This window comes from Tamandua tetradactyla, chromosome X (genome assembly GCF_023851605.1).
Source record: "Tamandua tetradactyla isolate mTamTet1 chromosome X, mTamTet1.pri, whole genome shotgun sequence".
NCBI lineage: Eukaryota > Metazoa > Chordata > Mammalia > Pilosa > Myrmecophagidae > Tamandua > Tamandua tetradactyla.
This window is the reverse complement of record NC_135353.1, coordinates 4666395-4681206: the sequence shown is the minus strand read 5'-3', so window position 1 is coordinate 4681206 and position 14812 is coordinate 4666395. Positions and strand designations below refer to the sequence as shown.

General features: G+C 60.9%; 1 protein-coding gene across 8 annotated transcripts in view; it reads right to left on the bottom strand.

Moving 5' to 3' along the window:
- ZNF185 (zinc finger protein 185 with LIM domain) overlaps positions 1–12734 on the bottom strand; it is a 62354-nt gene extending 49620 nt beyond the window's left edge. Inside the window, exons 1-5 of one of the 8 annotated variants that reach the window (XM_077145773.1) lie at positions 7571–7945; positions 3821–3847; positions 1988–2108; positions 1553–1763; positions 24–101 (exon numbers count right to left, since the gene is read on the bottom strand). In XM_077145773.1, the coding sequence (XP_077001888.1) occupies positions 24–101; positions 1553–1559 (85 nt within the window). In that variant the 5' untranslated portion in view covers positions 1560–1763; positions 1988–2108; positions 3821–3847; positions 7571–7945. Of the gene's footprint in view, positions 1–23; positions 102–1552; positions 2109–3820; positions 3848–7570; positions 7952–11358; positions 11436–12705 lie in introns of those variants that run through there. The other 7 variants (XM_077145779.1, XM_077145778.1, XM_077145772.1 and 4 more) reach the window with 7 other exon arrangements.
- Positions 12735–14812: the final 2078 nt, after the last annotated feature.

Below are 14812 nucleotides of genomic sequence, written 5' to 3'. Positions count from 1 at the left end.
CTCTCCGGCCCTCCCTCCCTCACCTTTGAGGCCGCGGCCGAGCGCCGAGATGCTCATCATATCTCCTCTGCGGCCCTTTCTCGGGGGGCTCGACAGGGCTCCTGGGGACAAAAGACATGCACACGGCTCATCCCCTAATGTGTCTGCAACGGCTCGAGGGTCACTGGCTGGGCTCCAAGGCTTCGCAGTGGCCCCTGGCACACCAAGACTGTCCAGAATGTTCTTTGGGCAGCAGGGGTGGCCATTGTGGGTGGAGGCCTGGGTGTCCGGCAAGCACTGGTGGTCCCCGGGAGAAGAGAGTTTGCAGGGGGGAGCCTTCACGGAGCTCCCCCAGATACTGCCCAGGCCCAGAAGGCAAGGCAGGGGCATGCACCCGAGGGTGGGACACCTGGAGGACAGATGCACGGTCGGGGAGTGGGGGAGGGCAAGGGGCTGACAGACTTGTCACTCTCACCGCGGGGGCAAGTCAGACAGCCTCTCAGAGCTGCCTCAGTTTCCTCATTTGCAAAATGGGAATGAAAAGCCTACTTTTCAGGATGGACACGAAGATGGAATGAGCCAATGTTTAAGTGGGTACCTGTCCCCACTGCCAGCTGGCAGGGCTCGGAAATGTTTCCGTGGGGGTCGAACCTGGGGGCCCCCTGATGTGGGGCCCGCTGTACTGGGCAGGGCAGAGGCCGAGGGCAACCCAAATGAGCCATGTCAGCCAGAGCTGGCCCCCGAGTAATTGTCACAAAGGAGCAGGACAGAGCCGAAGAGCTGGGTGGGTGGCCAGGCCAGACGGAATTCTGGGAGGCAGGACTCGCTCCACAGGTGATCCAAGGCCCAGCTGTCCATCCTCATCCCAGCAGCCCATGGAGCAGCCCCACCAAGCAGGACAGAAGGACTGGGTCTGCACCAAGGCAAGCCACTGCAGACCGAGGCCTCAGTCCCTCTGACTCCTGGGGCCACCAACTGGCTGGCTGAGCCTCCCACCTCCGCTGGGACAAGGAGGGCCCCCCATTCCTCGGCCTGGGGGTCCCTGCCACTCCCACCAGGACGTAGCTTCTGGCATCTCTTAGCTGCAGGGCATCCCAAAGACAGACTCCTTCCAGTTTCCCCTCAGCTTCTCAGAAACTCGATGGCGCCACTGCCTGGAAGATTTCTGCCAAATCAAGCCCACCCAGGGCCCCAGGCTGCTGGAAAACTCCTTCCCTACCCAGGACTCGGCACAGCCTCCACCCTGGCGCCTTGCCCTCAGGCCGGGCTGTGTTTCAGAAGACAGATTTCTGTTTTGATGGGAGAACAGATCTGAGAGAGCCAGAAAGATCACGGCCAGGGCAGAATCTTTCCACCATCACCGTGTCCTCCCCTTTCCACCTGGAATGCCCTCCCAACTCCACCCGGAGCTGAACCCGCCCTGCCCTCAGGCCAGCATTGCTTCCTGGGGCTCTCCCTGCCGCCCAACTCCTCAGGCACTGCTGACCCAAGTCTTCCCAGCTTGACCTGTCCCCCCTCCCTCTGCCAGCCTCATGGAGGGCAGGGCCGGGGCGCCCCGCAGCTCCCAACATACCTGACATTGAGTTTTCCTCTTGGAATCACCACCCCCCTTTCCTGGTGCTCCGGGGTGAATCGGGTCCCCCAAAAGATATGCCAAAGCTCTGAGCCCCAGTATCTATGAGTGTCACTCTACTTGTAAACAAGGTCTTTGCAGATGGAATGAGTTCAGAGAAGATGAGGCCACAATGAGGTAAGGTGGGCTCTAATCCAATCTGACCAGGGTCCTAAGAAGGAGAGAAGTGACACAGATGGACACAGGTGCAGAGAGAGGAGGCAGGGGTTGCAGCAACGCTCTCTATAAGTCCAGGAACTCCAGGGATGACCGGTCAACTGGCAGAAGCTACCAAGAGGCCAGGGACAGTCCCGTCGTGGTACTTCGTTAGGGCCCTCTACAGAGAGCGGCACAGGATGGCGTCCGTGAGAGTGGACAGCTGGGGACAGTCCTCACCCACAGTCACGAGCAGCCTCAGAGAATGCAGGCACGTCAGGCACTGCTGATGGGGAGGGAGCTGGCAGGGGGTGATGTGGAGAGCTTCCTGGAGGCCAGTGGTCTGTATGTGCAGAATACTCTGGAAACGGCCACATGAGGGGAACAAAGCCATAGACAAGAAGATGTTGGCCCAGGGCTGAGTAGAACAGGTCTGGATAGAACCCAAGTGCCCACCAGCTGTATTTAAACATACTATGGCCCATCCGTTCAAGGAAATACTATGCAGCTATGAAAAATGCCACTGCTATAGATTCAACATGCCTTCAAACAGGTTTCTCACAGATCATTAAGTGAAAAGCAGATTCTAAAGCAAGACTTGTGGGATGATGCAATGTACATAAAATATATCTATGCATTAAAAAGCACAGGGAAAGAAGCCCAGAGGGACCAGCCTCTCCAAGATTATCAATTAATTACATCCCCTTGTCCTTTAGTGTGGACACCCCTTCTCAGCATGAAAAAGGCAGAACGGGCATTGCTCAAAGATCCCCATAGAGTGGGGGAAGGACCAAAGGAGAAGGAGGAGGTAGAACACAGAGAATGGGATTTAACAAACTAGTATGACTGCTGAATCCCTATATGACTATTCCTTCTAGCCTCGGGGGTTTTGGAGCAGCCAAAAGGAAAATCGGAGATGGCAGAATGGAAGCCTGTGACAAACTCTGGGATTCATGCTGTGACTACTTAAAGTACGCTTTGAGAATTATTGCTTTTTTTCTCTGCCTGCTTGGATATATGTTACAGTTCACAGTAAGAAATGGTAAACAACAGCAACAACAAAAGGAAAAAAACAAAGCACAGGGAAGGGCATGTGCAGGGCAGTGCTTTCCTCCCCAGGTGCCGTACTTCCCCACAGCGGGCGCGTACCTCGCCTGTGACAAAGCAGGCGGGGTGCTTGTGCCCTGTGCAGCGGGAGCTGGGGCTGCCGGGCCCAGTGATCCCTGTCGCGGAGCGGAGGCCCGGCGGGGCCGCCCGGGAGGGAGGGAGGAGGGGAGCAGCGCAGGGAGGCGTGCGTGCGGGAAGCCGCCAGAATATTCCAGGTGCCAGCGGGGGGCGAGGGGGAATCCCGAGTCAGTGCCTCGGGCCCAGACCCTGCCCGGAGGAGGAGGGCCCTGCCAGGACCTGGGGCAGCACTGATTACCCTCAAGGGGGGCGGGGGTGGGGTGTGGCCTGGGACACGTGCTCCTGCTCTTGTACACTGTGTGTGTGTGTGTGTTTGGGGGCACTGCTCGTGTGGCCATGGGCAGAGATCGTGTGTGTGTGTGTGTGGTGGGGGCGGGGGGTTACATGCTCTAGGACCCTCGTCCCAGGCTCAAAGTTCACGCCCTAGGATGTCCCCGGGAGGCGGGCTGGGGAGCACACAATGTGAGCACCCTGCCTGGAGCCTCCCTGCCCGCAGTGGGGTGGGCCTCCCCCTTGCACTGAAGCCACACGGCGTGTCTCGGGGAGGAAACCCAAGTTGTCCCGAGGCCACGGGCCCAGCAGGCAGCCTCAGCCCACAGAAGAGACCCCTCCCTCCACCAACCCCACCCACGACAGAATCGAAAACTCAGGCAAAGGGACGGGATCCGGGTGGCTCAGGCAGCCTCCAAGGCTGCGGCGCTGGGCATCGGCGGCCAACACCCATAGGCCACCCCAAGTCCTCTCCGGGGGTGGGTGGGAAGCGAGTTTCTCCAGACCCCCACGGCCACCCAGGGCCTGCCCTATGCACTCAGACCTGCAAGTCCCACGGAACCCAAGCGGCGCCACCTGCCTGCAGTCACCCCTCCACGCTGTCCAGGAACCACTCACCTTCCCTCAGCGCGCCTCGCCCACCACCTGTGACAGAATAAAAGGCAAAGAAGAATTCAAGAAGAAATCTGAGTGGTACGCATGCACCTTCCTGGCTCAGCCCGCCAGAAAGGTAGTGAATGAGCTGAGGTGGTCCCTGTGATGCTGCCATCGCCAGCTGCCTTCAAAAACTAAGGGGCTCTCCCGTCTGGCTGGGCCGTCCCGGCTTCCTTCTCCTCTGGGAACCTGGGGCCCCTTTAAACTACTTCCGGCCACCCTGGCATCTGGAGGATGCTGCCCAGCCTGAGAGCACCCTTCCGTTGACTGTGTCCTCCACTCACATCTTGTGTCCCTTTCCTGAGTGGTCTTGCCTGGGTCCCACTCTGAACCTCAGTCTCCTCATCTATAAAGGGGTACAGACCTGTGACCCAGCCGACATGCTGCCTGCAGCCCTGCTTGCTGGGCCTCCTCCGGACAGGACACTCCCAGGAGGGAGCTTGCAGGCACTCCCTGGGATCTGTCCCCAGCTTGAGTGGCGTGACACTGATGGGTGGCCTCGTCTTCAAATGGGCTCCATGAGTCCATCTCTAGTTGGAACACTGGGCAGCCCCTTCTGCCTTGCTAGGGGAAAGTCTTGCTAGCTGGGGAACCCCAACTCACCCTGTTGACTCTTCCAGCCACTTCCATACCAGTTGTTCTTCATGGCACACCCCTGGAGCCCCACTAGTCAAAGGCCCCAGTACACAAGCACCCTCCACGTACAAGCCCCCTTGCCCGGGTCCAGATTGTCCAGTACCACCTCCCCAAGAGGCAGGGCCCTGCCCCCAGCCCTGTTCGTCCCACTCCTTCCCCCTCTCCCATTAGCCAGCGGGTGGGGTCTGGGGCAGGCCAGTTGAGAGGCCATGGCGAAGCAGCCAGGGCAAGTGTCCCTGGCAGGGCTGGGTGGGGGACACGGTGACAGGCTCTTCCTCCCTGCTAGGTGCAGCCTCTCCAGGCTGCCCGGCTGACATCTCAGGGAAGGGGCCCCTGGGCCTGAAAGGAGTGATGTGAGGTGCCAGGGGAGGTGGCAGTGATGCCATTGCTTGGCTGCTGCAGGGGAGACAGAGAAAGAGAGAGTGGGGGCGGGAGGAGGGGCACCCCAGCGCCCCACGGGGATGGGTTCTGTCTCCCAGATACAAGAGCACCTTGGAGAAAGTTCTGTGGAATTGGTGCCCTGCTCAGCTCCGGCTCTTGGGCACAGCCGCTCACCCAGGCATTTGGCCCCACTACCTGTGTCCCCACCTCCCCAAATGGCACCGAGCCCCCCACCGAGGAAGGTCATCCAGTGAGAGATGACGGGGGGCTGAGCACAAGGCCACCCTCCTTCAGACAAGCCCAGGCAGGGCGTGCTGGGGACTGAGCAGAGCCCGCCATGGGCATGGAGGGGCATGCGTACCCCGAGTGTCACCCCATCCCGGGACCCTCAGTGTGGATCAGCTGCCGTCCCATGCCAGCCCACCTAGGGTCCCCTCGGCTAAGCTCAGGTGGGTTGGCTTCTTCCGAGAACTTGAGTAGACCCCAGGAAAGCGGGGGCGGGGGGTGGTGGTTGGGCAAGGAAGCTGGGCTCAGCCCAGTCCCCAGGCCAACTGTCAGTAAAGCTCTGTCTGAGAGCAATCTGGAGGGCTTCCGGGTGGGAGGGGAAAAGAACTGTGGCCAGGTCCCGTGCTCTGTGGCCACCCTCCAAAACAGTCGCCAGGGTCCTCTTTGGGTGAGTTTCAGGCAAATGCCTTTCAGATTAGACAAACTAAAGTGTCAATGGCTGAGAGATTTGAAACAGAATCAGGAGGTTATCCTGGAGGTTATTCTTCTGCATTATACAGATATCCCTTTTTAGTTCATGGTGTGTTGGAGAGGCTGGAGGGAAGTACCTGGAACTGTAGAGCTGTGTTCCAGTAGCCTTGATTCTTGAAGACAACCGTATAACTATTTACATAAGCATTTACAATGTGACTGTGAAACCTTGTGTCTGATGCTCCCTTTATGCAGGGTATGCACAGAAGAGTAAAAAAAAATAAGGGCAATAATTAGTGGCCAATGAGAGGTAGGGGTAAGGGGTATGGGATGTATGAGGTTTTTCTTTTTATCTCTTTTTCTGGAGCAATGCAAATGTTCTAAAAAATGATCATGGTGGGTGCACAGGCGGTTCAGTGGTAGAGTGCTCACCTTTCATGCGGGAGACCTGGGTTCGATTCCTGGTCCATGCACCCCCCCAAAAAAATGGCCATGGTGATGTATGCACAACTATGTGATGATATTCTGAGCCACTGATTGATTTTATACCATGTAGGGACTGTATGTGCATGGATATTTTTCAATAAAAATAATTTTTTTAAATGCCTTTCAGCCTCCAGATAAGGGTCCTCCCTTGGGGAGTAAGGGCCCGAGAGAGGTCCCCAAGGGTTTCCCGGGAAGGGCGGCACCAGGTCCTCCACACAGGGACGGCAGGGAGCCCCTGACCCAAAGCCACTCCTACCACTGTCTCCTCCAACTCAGCGGTCGGGAAAGAGCACTGGACAAGGAGCCCAGTAATCCGTGGCTGCGGGAGGGCCTCAGAGCACCCCCCCCCACCCCCGCCCCTGCACCCGAAGTTTGGGCCCAGCCCCTCTGCTCATCGCTGGGGCCCCAGGGCTCAGGCTGGGCCCAGAGAAAAGCCGGCAATGGCACTTTGCCGAGGCTCCCTCCTGGCTCCATTGTTCTCCCTCTGGAATCCCCCTCCCGCCCCAAGAGCCAGAGGCCCAGGAGAGGAGGGGATAGCTCTGGCTTCACCGGGGGCGTGAGGGGCTGGGGCCTGCTTAAAGCCAAGAAGTGCAACCGCCGGCGTGATCTGAAACTTTTCACCAGTTGTCGCTGGGCCAAAAGGGCGTGAGGGACAGGACCAGGACATTCTAATGGAGCCACCTCCTGGGGCCCCACTTCTTGGGGAGGGGGGAGGGTGTCAGGCCATCCTGACAAGTCAGCAGTCAGGTGACTTTCCTCCCGGAGGGGGACAGAGCTGGCACTTCCAAGATTCAGATGACTGCAGAGCTTGATGGGCCCACCGGCTTGGGTGGCCGCTGAGACCTCAGGCCCCGCCAAGGCCCAGGCTTGGTCTCATCTGCGGCTCACAGCTCAGCTCCCAGGACCCCCGGGTGAGCTCTGGCCCGGAGGAGATTTGGGTTGCAGCAGGGGCCAAAAAAATGTAATATGGAAAAAGAAAGCTAGAGGGGAGGTGGGGGGCGGGGGGTGGGGCGAGGGGCCTGTTTGTAAATGTACTTTACAGGTAAATGACTTTTGCATGAAAGTCTGGAATTTTACCTCCCCCCGCCCCCACCTCCACCGCCAGCACCCCAGAACCTAGACTTCTCGGCGTCAGCCTGGAGGGGCTCTGGGTGGCTGCTGTCTGGGATGGGTGAGTGGGAGCCCCGAAGGAGGGAGGGCGATCCCCGGGGGGACCTCCCGGGTCTGCCGCCCACACACACCCCCACACACTCGCTCTCCTTCTTCCAAGAACATCCACCAATTCCTTCCTAGCCCGGCCCATTCAGCCTTTGCAGAAAACTCATCCTTACCTGCGCCGCCCTCTCAGTGGCCAAGTTACCAGCGAACAGGAGTGAAGGTGAAAGTTAGAGAAGCGCCCAGCCACCACCCGTCCCCGGGGCGCTCCCACCTGGTTTTCTTCCCCCGCCCCCCAGGCGTTTCCCTCACCTCCCCCTCACCTTCCTGCCCTCAGGACCCCAGACTGCCAACCCTTACCTCCTCTCACCACCCTAACTGTTAGATCAGTAGATGGAGGCCCAGACAGGAGCAAGAGATGGCATTTTTGTTTCCTTCCTTGCCACTTCCTGAAAGTTTGCCACCAGGCTGGGTGCTGGGAGGCAGACTGGAGCCCCGGGGTGGGGCAGAAGCAGAGGAGCCAGTCCAGCCTTTCCTGGTATCTGTTGGCTTTTTTTTTTTTTTTTTTTTGGAAGTCTAAAGCAGACACTGACTGGTGTCAGCATTTTCACCAGGGATACCCGTTCTGGTGGCTGGAACTGGGCCTGCCCTCTCCATAGCAACCCTCGGCCACATCAAGCTCTGGGGGAAACTGAGCTAGTCATCAGAAAGCGGCGTGCTGAGCTGACAGTCCCGGGGCCCGCAGCGAGGAGTGCACGGGGCAGGGCCCCCACCAGAGACCGCCAGCCGGCCCCATAGGCCCCGCCTCCTCTCCCTTCCGCCCGGGCTGGCTGTCCCGGGGGCCCAGCGGGTGTCAGTGAGACCTGAGGGCGGCTCCCTCTGCAGCCCCTCTGGCCCCCGAACCCCCCGCGTGCCCCCTACATGCGACGCCTGCCTATCAGTCCCTGCATCCTCCAGTCTCTCATCCACCAACACTGGCCCCTTCAACGCCACCCCCACCCCCCAGGCCGCTTCTCAATCCTCTCGGCACCCTGGCACCCGTGATCCAAAAATGCTTCACCAGCGCCCAAACGTGCACGTGGGAGATGAAGCCACCCGCTCAGTTCCAATCCTCAAATGGTCTGGAGCGGGCCCCTCTCTGTGCCTTGGTTTCTCTTCAGAGAAATGAGCTGACTCCGCCCTTACCCCACCTCAAGGACAGTGACCTTGGTTGTGAGACTGACTTTGAAGCCACCAAACGCTAGAAACATCTGAAAGGTCATTAACCGGCGTGGCGCTTTCAGCCCCAGCGAAGGCCAGCCCAGGTGGCCACGTGGGGACTTGGCTGCGTTTATTGGGGCCAGGACCGGGCTGGCACCCGTGATCCAAAAATGCTTCACCATTTGTGCGGCTGCCAAGCCCAGCCCCTGACCCCCACGGCCACTCTCCAGAGGAAGGTTCCCCTCACACAAGGGCTCACCACAAAATATCAACTTCCCCCTTCCTGAGGAAACCTAATCCAAAAATGTGGCAAAATGTTGACAACCCTGGACAATCCGGACAAGGCCTCCGGGGAGTTCTCGGTTCAATCCTTACCAACTTCCTGCACATTCCCAATTGAATCAAAGCACAGAGTGCAAAGGCGAGATTTTGAAAAGCAAAGGGAAAGCTCACCTGACCCCGACAGAAAGATCTGAAAATCAACCAAAGACCGCAGTGTCCTGTCACCACCGTCTGAGCCGTGGAGTGACAATGGACACCTTGGTGGTGTAGACAAGCAGAGAGCTTTTCAAAGTTGTTCCTGGTCAGCTTGTCCTGCCCACCGGCCCCCGACCTCACCCCTGGCCACCGTGGCTGCCCCACAGCCGGCGCGGAAACCGAGGAGTCCAGAGGCTGTGTGTCTGGGCTCCGGGTCGCCCACCTTCCCTCTGGGGTCACTGTGGGAGCAATCATCAAAGCCCTTGCTCCCAAAGCCATGACCGATGATCAATTACTGATGTCTGCCATGGTCAGGGGTGTGTTAGTCTGGCTTAAAAAAAAATCCCTTGGTCCCCCCCAACCACGGGGACCCAAAGGTCTGGTAGATGGGCACTCTCCTACTTCCCGGCCACCTTCCTGTCCCATGCCACAAAGGTCCAGCAGTGGGGACAGCCTCAGGGCTCAGCAGTGACCCTGTACCTTAGGGGCTGGGACCCAGTCAACAGCGGGACCTCAAGTCGGGAAGGGTGCAGCAGGCCTCCAGCTTCCCGCAGCTGAGAAGGGTTCAGAGGAGGGTGGCAGGGGGCTAGGAAGAAATGTGGGTTGCACAAGATGGGCTGGGGGAGGTGGTGGGAAGACATTGGTTGCCCCCAGGATGGCCACCCTTGGGGCAGAAGGGGCAGGGAGGAGAGGGCTCTGTTTAGAGCTGAGCAGGAAATGAAGGGGACAGCCACTGCTGTCACTTCAATTCAGGTGGAAGCTCCTTATTGAGTGGCTTATCTGTCTCCCCCATCTGACTGTCACTCCTGGGGCAAGGGCCCGGGTCCAATTTCTCTTCAGCCCCCCGTAACCCAGCTCTGGGTGGACAATTCACAGGAATGGCATAAGGCGAGCTCTGCTGGGGAGGCTAGACTCAAGGGACCTTGAGAGACATGCAGGGATTAGGGGGTCGGGGCTTAACCATTGGCTACTGAGCTCCTTTTCCTGCTTCCAAGGCCCCCTCCTCCAGGAAGCCTGCCCTGAGCCTCCCAACTAGATGTGCTCCTCCTGCCCTGGGCTCCCATAACCCCTGCCTGTGTGGGTCAGAGCCACGGCAGCCTATGTGGTCATCGGCCACCTGTCACTGCCTCATGGATGTCTGGCAGATGGGAAGGAACACAGCTTAAGCACTTGCTGTATGCCTAGCCTGACACAGGTTGGCGCCCATCAGAGCCATGCAGTTAAAGCGAGAGGCCCTAGCCAGGGCCAGGCTTCACAGGCCAGACCAGGCCAAGAAGGGGCTTGGACCAGGGCTAGAAGGAAGGGATGGGACAGGTCCCAGGGGGCCTGGGGCAAGTGAGATGTGTCTGCCCAGCCCACACCTGGGGTAGGTCTGTGCATCTGGCCACTTGCCTCTAAAAGGCAGGCAGAGCTCTGAGCAGGCCCTACAGTACTATTGCTGGGGGTGGAGGCGGGGATGGGAGGGGCTCGGCGTCCCCAGCGTGTGGGCACACTCCCCACCCTCCATCGGCTTCACAAGCCCGGAGATGCCAATATCAAGATTAAGGGCAAACTAAACGGCTCAGGGAGAACACAACTCCGACGTGCACTTCAGCTGATGCCCCAAAGCCCACCCAGCCCCCACCCACCCATCCACCTACCCCGTCTGAGTCCCCAGGAACCCCAGTGGGAGGCAGCCCACAGTGCTACCTTCTGGACGAGGGAGCTGCCAGGCGTCCCAGCTGGGAAATAGCAGGGCAGACGGGAGGAGCCGAGCTTTCAGCCTCTCTCTCCAAAAAAAAAGGACCAGGCTCTTTGCTCCCCTGGCCCCCATCAGAACAATCCAGCCACTGAGCCAGCCCGCTGCAGATCCCCAGATAGTGCCGCGACACTCGATTCGGCGCCTTCTGTCTGAGCAGCTCCCTTCCAGGAGGCCGTCCCGTAGCGCGCCCGGTGCCCAGCACCTGCCCTTCATAAGCCACCCACGCAGGGCCGGCCTCTGGGTCTCAGTTTGCTCATCCACAAAATGGACACAGGGTGAGGTAGCTGATCAGAGACGCCCTCATTCCTGTGAGCCTGAACTCAACTCTCAGAGCAGCCTGGCTGCAGGCCATTTATCCAACCATCTCTTCCCGAAAGAGGGATGACAGAGGGACCACGGTGGCCAGCAAGTGGGGGGCACTGACCTCGGAAAGCACGCTGGCCCCCTCTGCGTCCCTGCTAGCCTCCTGGTCACAGGGGAAACCAGAAAAATCCAAGCGCACTGCCTCCCCCCACCAACCCCAGCACACCTCCAAGGGGGTGACGGGGGATGCTCAGAGCGGGTCTGGTTTTCCGAAGGGGGAAACTGAGGCCGTGAGTTGTCCCCAGTCACCAGACCGGGCAACGGGGCTGGGCCTCAGGTGTGGGGCCACGGCGGGTACCCCACCCCACCCCCCACCCCACGCTGCCTCCCCGTCGGGCGGGGTCCGACGGCCCCTCGACAGCCCTACCTGGCACAGGTGCCCGGCTAGTGGGGCACGGGGGCGCGGGGGGCGCGGCGGGGAGCGCGCGGGGTGGCGAGGAGGCGCGACTGGGCTCGGCCCGCAGGAGAACAAACAGGTTTGCTCCGGCCGCCGGGAGCCTCGCCCCTCGCCCCTCCCCTCGGCCGGCCCCCTTCCCCTGCCCGCCTCTCCTGGGGTAGGTAGATGCGCCCGGCGCATTCCGCACATTCTCCCGCCAGGGTCCCCCCGGCGCGCCCGCCCCCTCCCGGCCCCGCCCCTGGGGCCGCGGGAGAAATCAAGGCCCGGGGAGCCCCCCTCCGCCCCCCACCCCTCACCCCCCCACCTCCCCACCCCCGCCGCAGCCAGGAGGCCCTGCGGCCGCGGAGTAGCTTCCAGACCAATTCCTCCCGGCTGGCGGCCTCGGGCAGGGGCCTCGGCTTCGGCCAAGTGAAGGACCCCGACGGGTCCCGTCCCCTCCCCCGGAGCGCAGGGCCCCGGGTTGGCCCCCAGCGCGGACCAACGACTTCCCCAGATGCTGTCGGGCGCAGGCGCTGGAGAACCACTGTTCCTAGATCCATTTTACAGATGGAGCGCCCAGACAGGGCGGGGGCTGGGGGTGCCTGGCGGCTGAGATCATGCAGGAAGTCCTGGAGGCAGGGAAGAAAGAGCAGGAGCTCTGGGCCGCGGCGCCTGGGAGGCGTTTGGTCTCCCTAGAAGGCCTTCCTGGGGGGCTCTGGGGTGCGCGCGGGGGTGGGGCTCCCGGGGCACCAGGGCCAGCGGACCTGAAGGCCTGCCACGTGCTGGGCCTGGGCGCAGAGGCCCGGGCAGGGCCTGCACGGCTGGCTAAGCCGTTCCTTCCTGCTTACTGAAGGCCCCCTACATGCCAGGCACTGGGCTGGGGGCCAGGGAAGGCGGCTAGGTCCTGGGGACCGTTAAGCCAGTCTGAGGGGCTGCATTGAGGTGGCCTGTCGAGATGATTGTGTCCCTGGCGTGGGGTCCCGAGGCCCTCCTTCGTCGAGGCCTTTCTTCAAGTCGGGCCACTTCTGTGGGCGCCCACCGGCCACCCCGATTCCAGCCCCAAGCCCAGGCTGCCCTCATCTCTTCTGGGCCACTGGACCAGCATCACCACTAGTGGCCCTGCTTCCTTCCCATCCCGACCCCACACGGAAGTTAGCTTAACAGTTTCAGCAGGTGAATACGATCACATCACTCCTGCGCTTACAACTCTTCGGATGGCCCAAGGATTGGGTGGCTGCGGCCCTCTCGCCCCTCACCCCCACCCCCCACCCTTTGCTGGCTGCCTCCCGGCCACACTGGGTGCCTTCTGACTCCCGAGGTCATCGCGTGTCCTCTCACCTTGGGGTGTTGGCTCTTGTTGGTTCACTAGCACGTCTGCCTCATGACTCGTTCTTCAAAACTGAGCTTAGGTGTCCGTAAATCCTGTCCCGAAGCACGCAATCTGTCACAATCTGTCACGGTGGCTGTCACCCTTTCTTGTTCCAGGCTGTGAGGTCCGGGAGTGCAGCACCGGGGTTCTGAGAATGTTTGTAGAAGGGGGCATGGAGGGCCGAGTGACACTTTGGAAGCGGGCCCCATCCTTCCCTGCCTGGGGGTCACCTCTGTGTGTGTGTGTGTGTGAATGTGGGGGGCAGGCACTGGGGTGGGGACAGAGGCACAGATGGCTTATAAGTTCTGCCTCTTGCCAGCAAGCGTTTGTTTTTTTTCTGCTTCCAGAATCACGTATCCGAGGCTGGCGGCCGGCTTTCAAACCCCCTCCCCCAGCTGCTGATGGCTCCCCATGGGCTTGACGTCCTAGCTCCTAAACGTGCTCACATATGATCCGCTCCCTGGTTCTCCATCCCCTCAAGTGCCCCTGCTTTAAAGAGACTGAATGTACAGGACAGAGTGACGGATTAGATGTCAGGGTAAGGAAGAGGGTGGCATTTCCCTCCCAAGGCCACCGGTGGACAAGGGCACGCTCACTCCTGAGCCCTAACCCAGCGGGAGGTGGCGGGGTGCGGCGGCTGGACAGCATGAGCAAGAGGCTGCCCTGGGCCTCGAGCTCTTCCCATGTCCTGGTGACTCAGCCCCTGCCCAGCTCCGCCATGACAGCGGCAGCCGAGGGCATACCAGCCTTGCCGCTCCTCCCTCCCTGCCCAGTTGCCAGGCCCTGCAGCTGGCCCTGCCTGCAAACGGGTTTGACTGGCACAGTAGCTGCCCCGCCCTGCCCTGCCCACCTGGCCGCTGCCTTCCCCCTCAGCCCTGATGCTTCCTCCTCCCCCTCCCCCCCCAGCCACCTCCAGTCACCTAAGCCGCGCTTCCAAGTCCCCCTAATGATGTGGGTCCAGATACATCAAGTGCCCTCACCCCGCCAGGACTGCACAAGCTGTCCCCTGGTTCTGGAATAACATTTCCTCCCCCCCCCACCCGCCCCAAGGGACATCAAGGGGCCTCCCACTCACACGCAGTTGCGACATCATCTCCTTCCCAAACCTTTCTGAACTCTTCCCTTGGGGCCCCCTCAACTTCTAGGCCAAGGCCCTGGGCGCTGCGAGCTGCCCCGAGCTTCCCTGCGCTCAGCGCCGCCTGCGCCTTCAACCCCGCCCCGGCCCCCGTCTCCGCAGGCCTCTGTCAGCCCGGAGGCACCGTGGCTCAGCAGCAGTGCCGCCTCCACGGGTCTGGGCTTGAGGGTGGTGTCTGACCGGGCGGACTGGGGAGGCCAGAGGCGGGGAGTGGGGGGGGCGGGGGGCAGGTGGCGTCCCCGGATGCTGAGTTGGGGGAGCCACAGCCTCGGAGCAGATGGTGGACATGGATTTTTGGGGAAGCCACACAGGTAGGGAGGCTGGATAGGTATTTCTTTTTGGAAGGAATTGGCCAACTGCACTCCTAAGCTCCAGGGGAGAACCCCTTTTGATTTCCAGGTGTGGGGAACAGAATTCGGAGGAGCCGGATGACATTTAGAGTCCCCAGGCTGCGGAGGGAGAGGACGGGTGGGGCCGTGCAAGCTCTCAGGCCCCATAGGGCCCGCCCAAGCTAGGCAGAAGGCTGCTCCCCGAGGCGCGGTGGTCCCACACCAGAAGGGCCTGGAGCCGTTCACCCAACGGGAACCCTGCAGTTGTACAAACGGGGAAACAGAGGCCCAGAGAGGGACATGTCCTAGACGGGGTTGCACAGCTGGCCTGTGGCAGCGTTGGGACTAAAGGCTCCAGCTGCTTCAGATGGAGCCTCCCCACCCCCACCCAGTCCCCACCAGCTGCAGAGCAGGAGGCGGCGGCTTGGAGGCCAAGGGGAGAAGCCGGGGTGCTGGGCTCACTCGCCCACCGGGAGGGCCCCGCTCCTGTTTCCGTCATTACCCCCTTCTCCCCTCCCTCCTTCCAGGAGCCCCACCCGGCTGCCTCATCCTCTTAAGCTTTTCGACCAGTTTCCACTTGCTGGGTGACTCTGCCGGCTCCAAGCAGGGCGG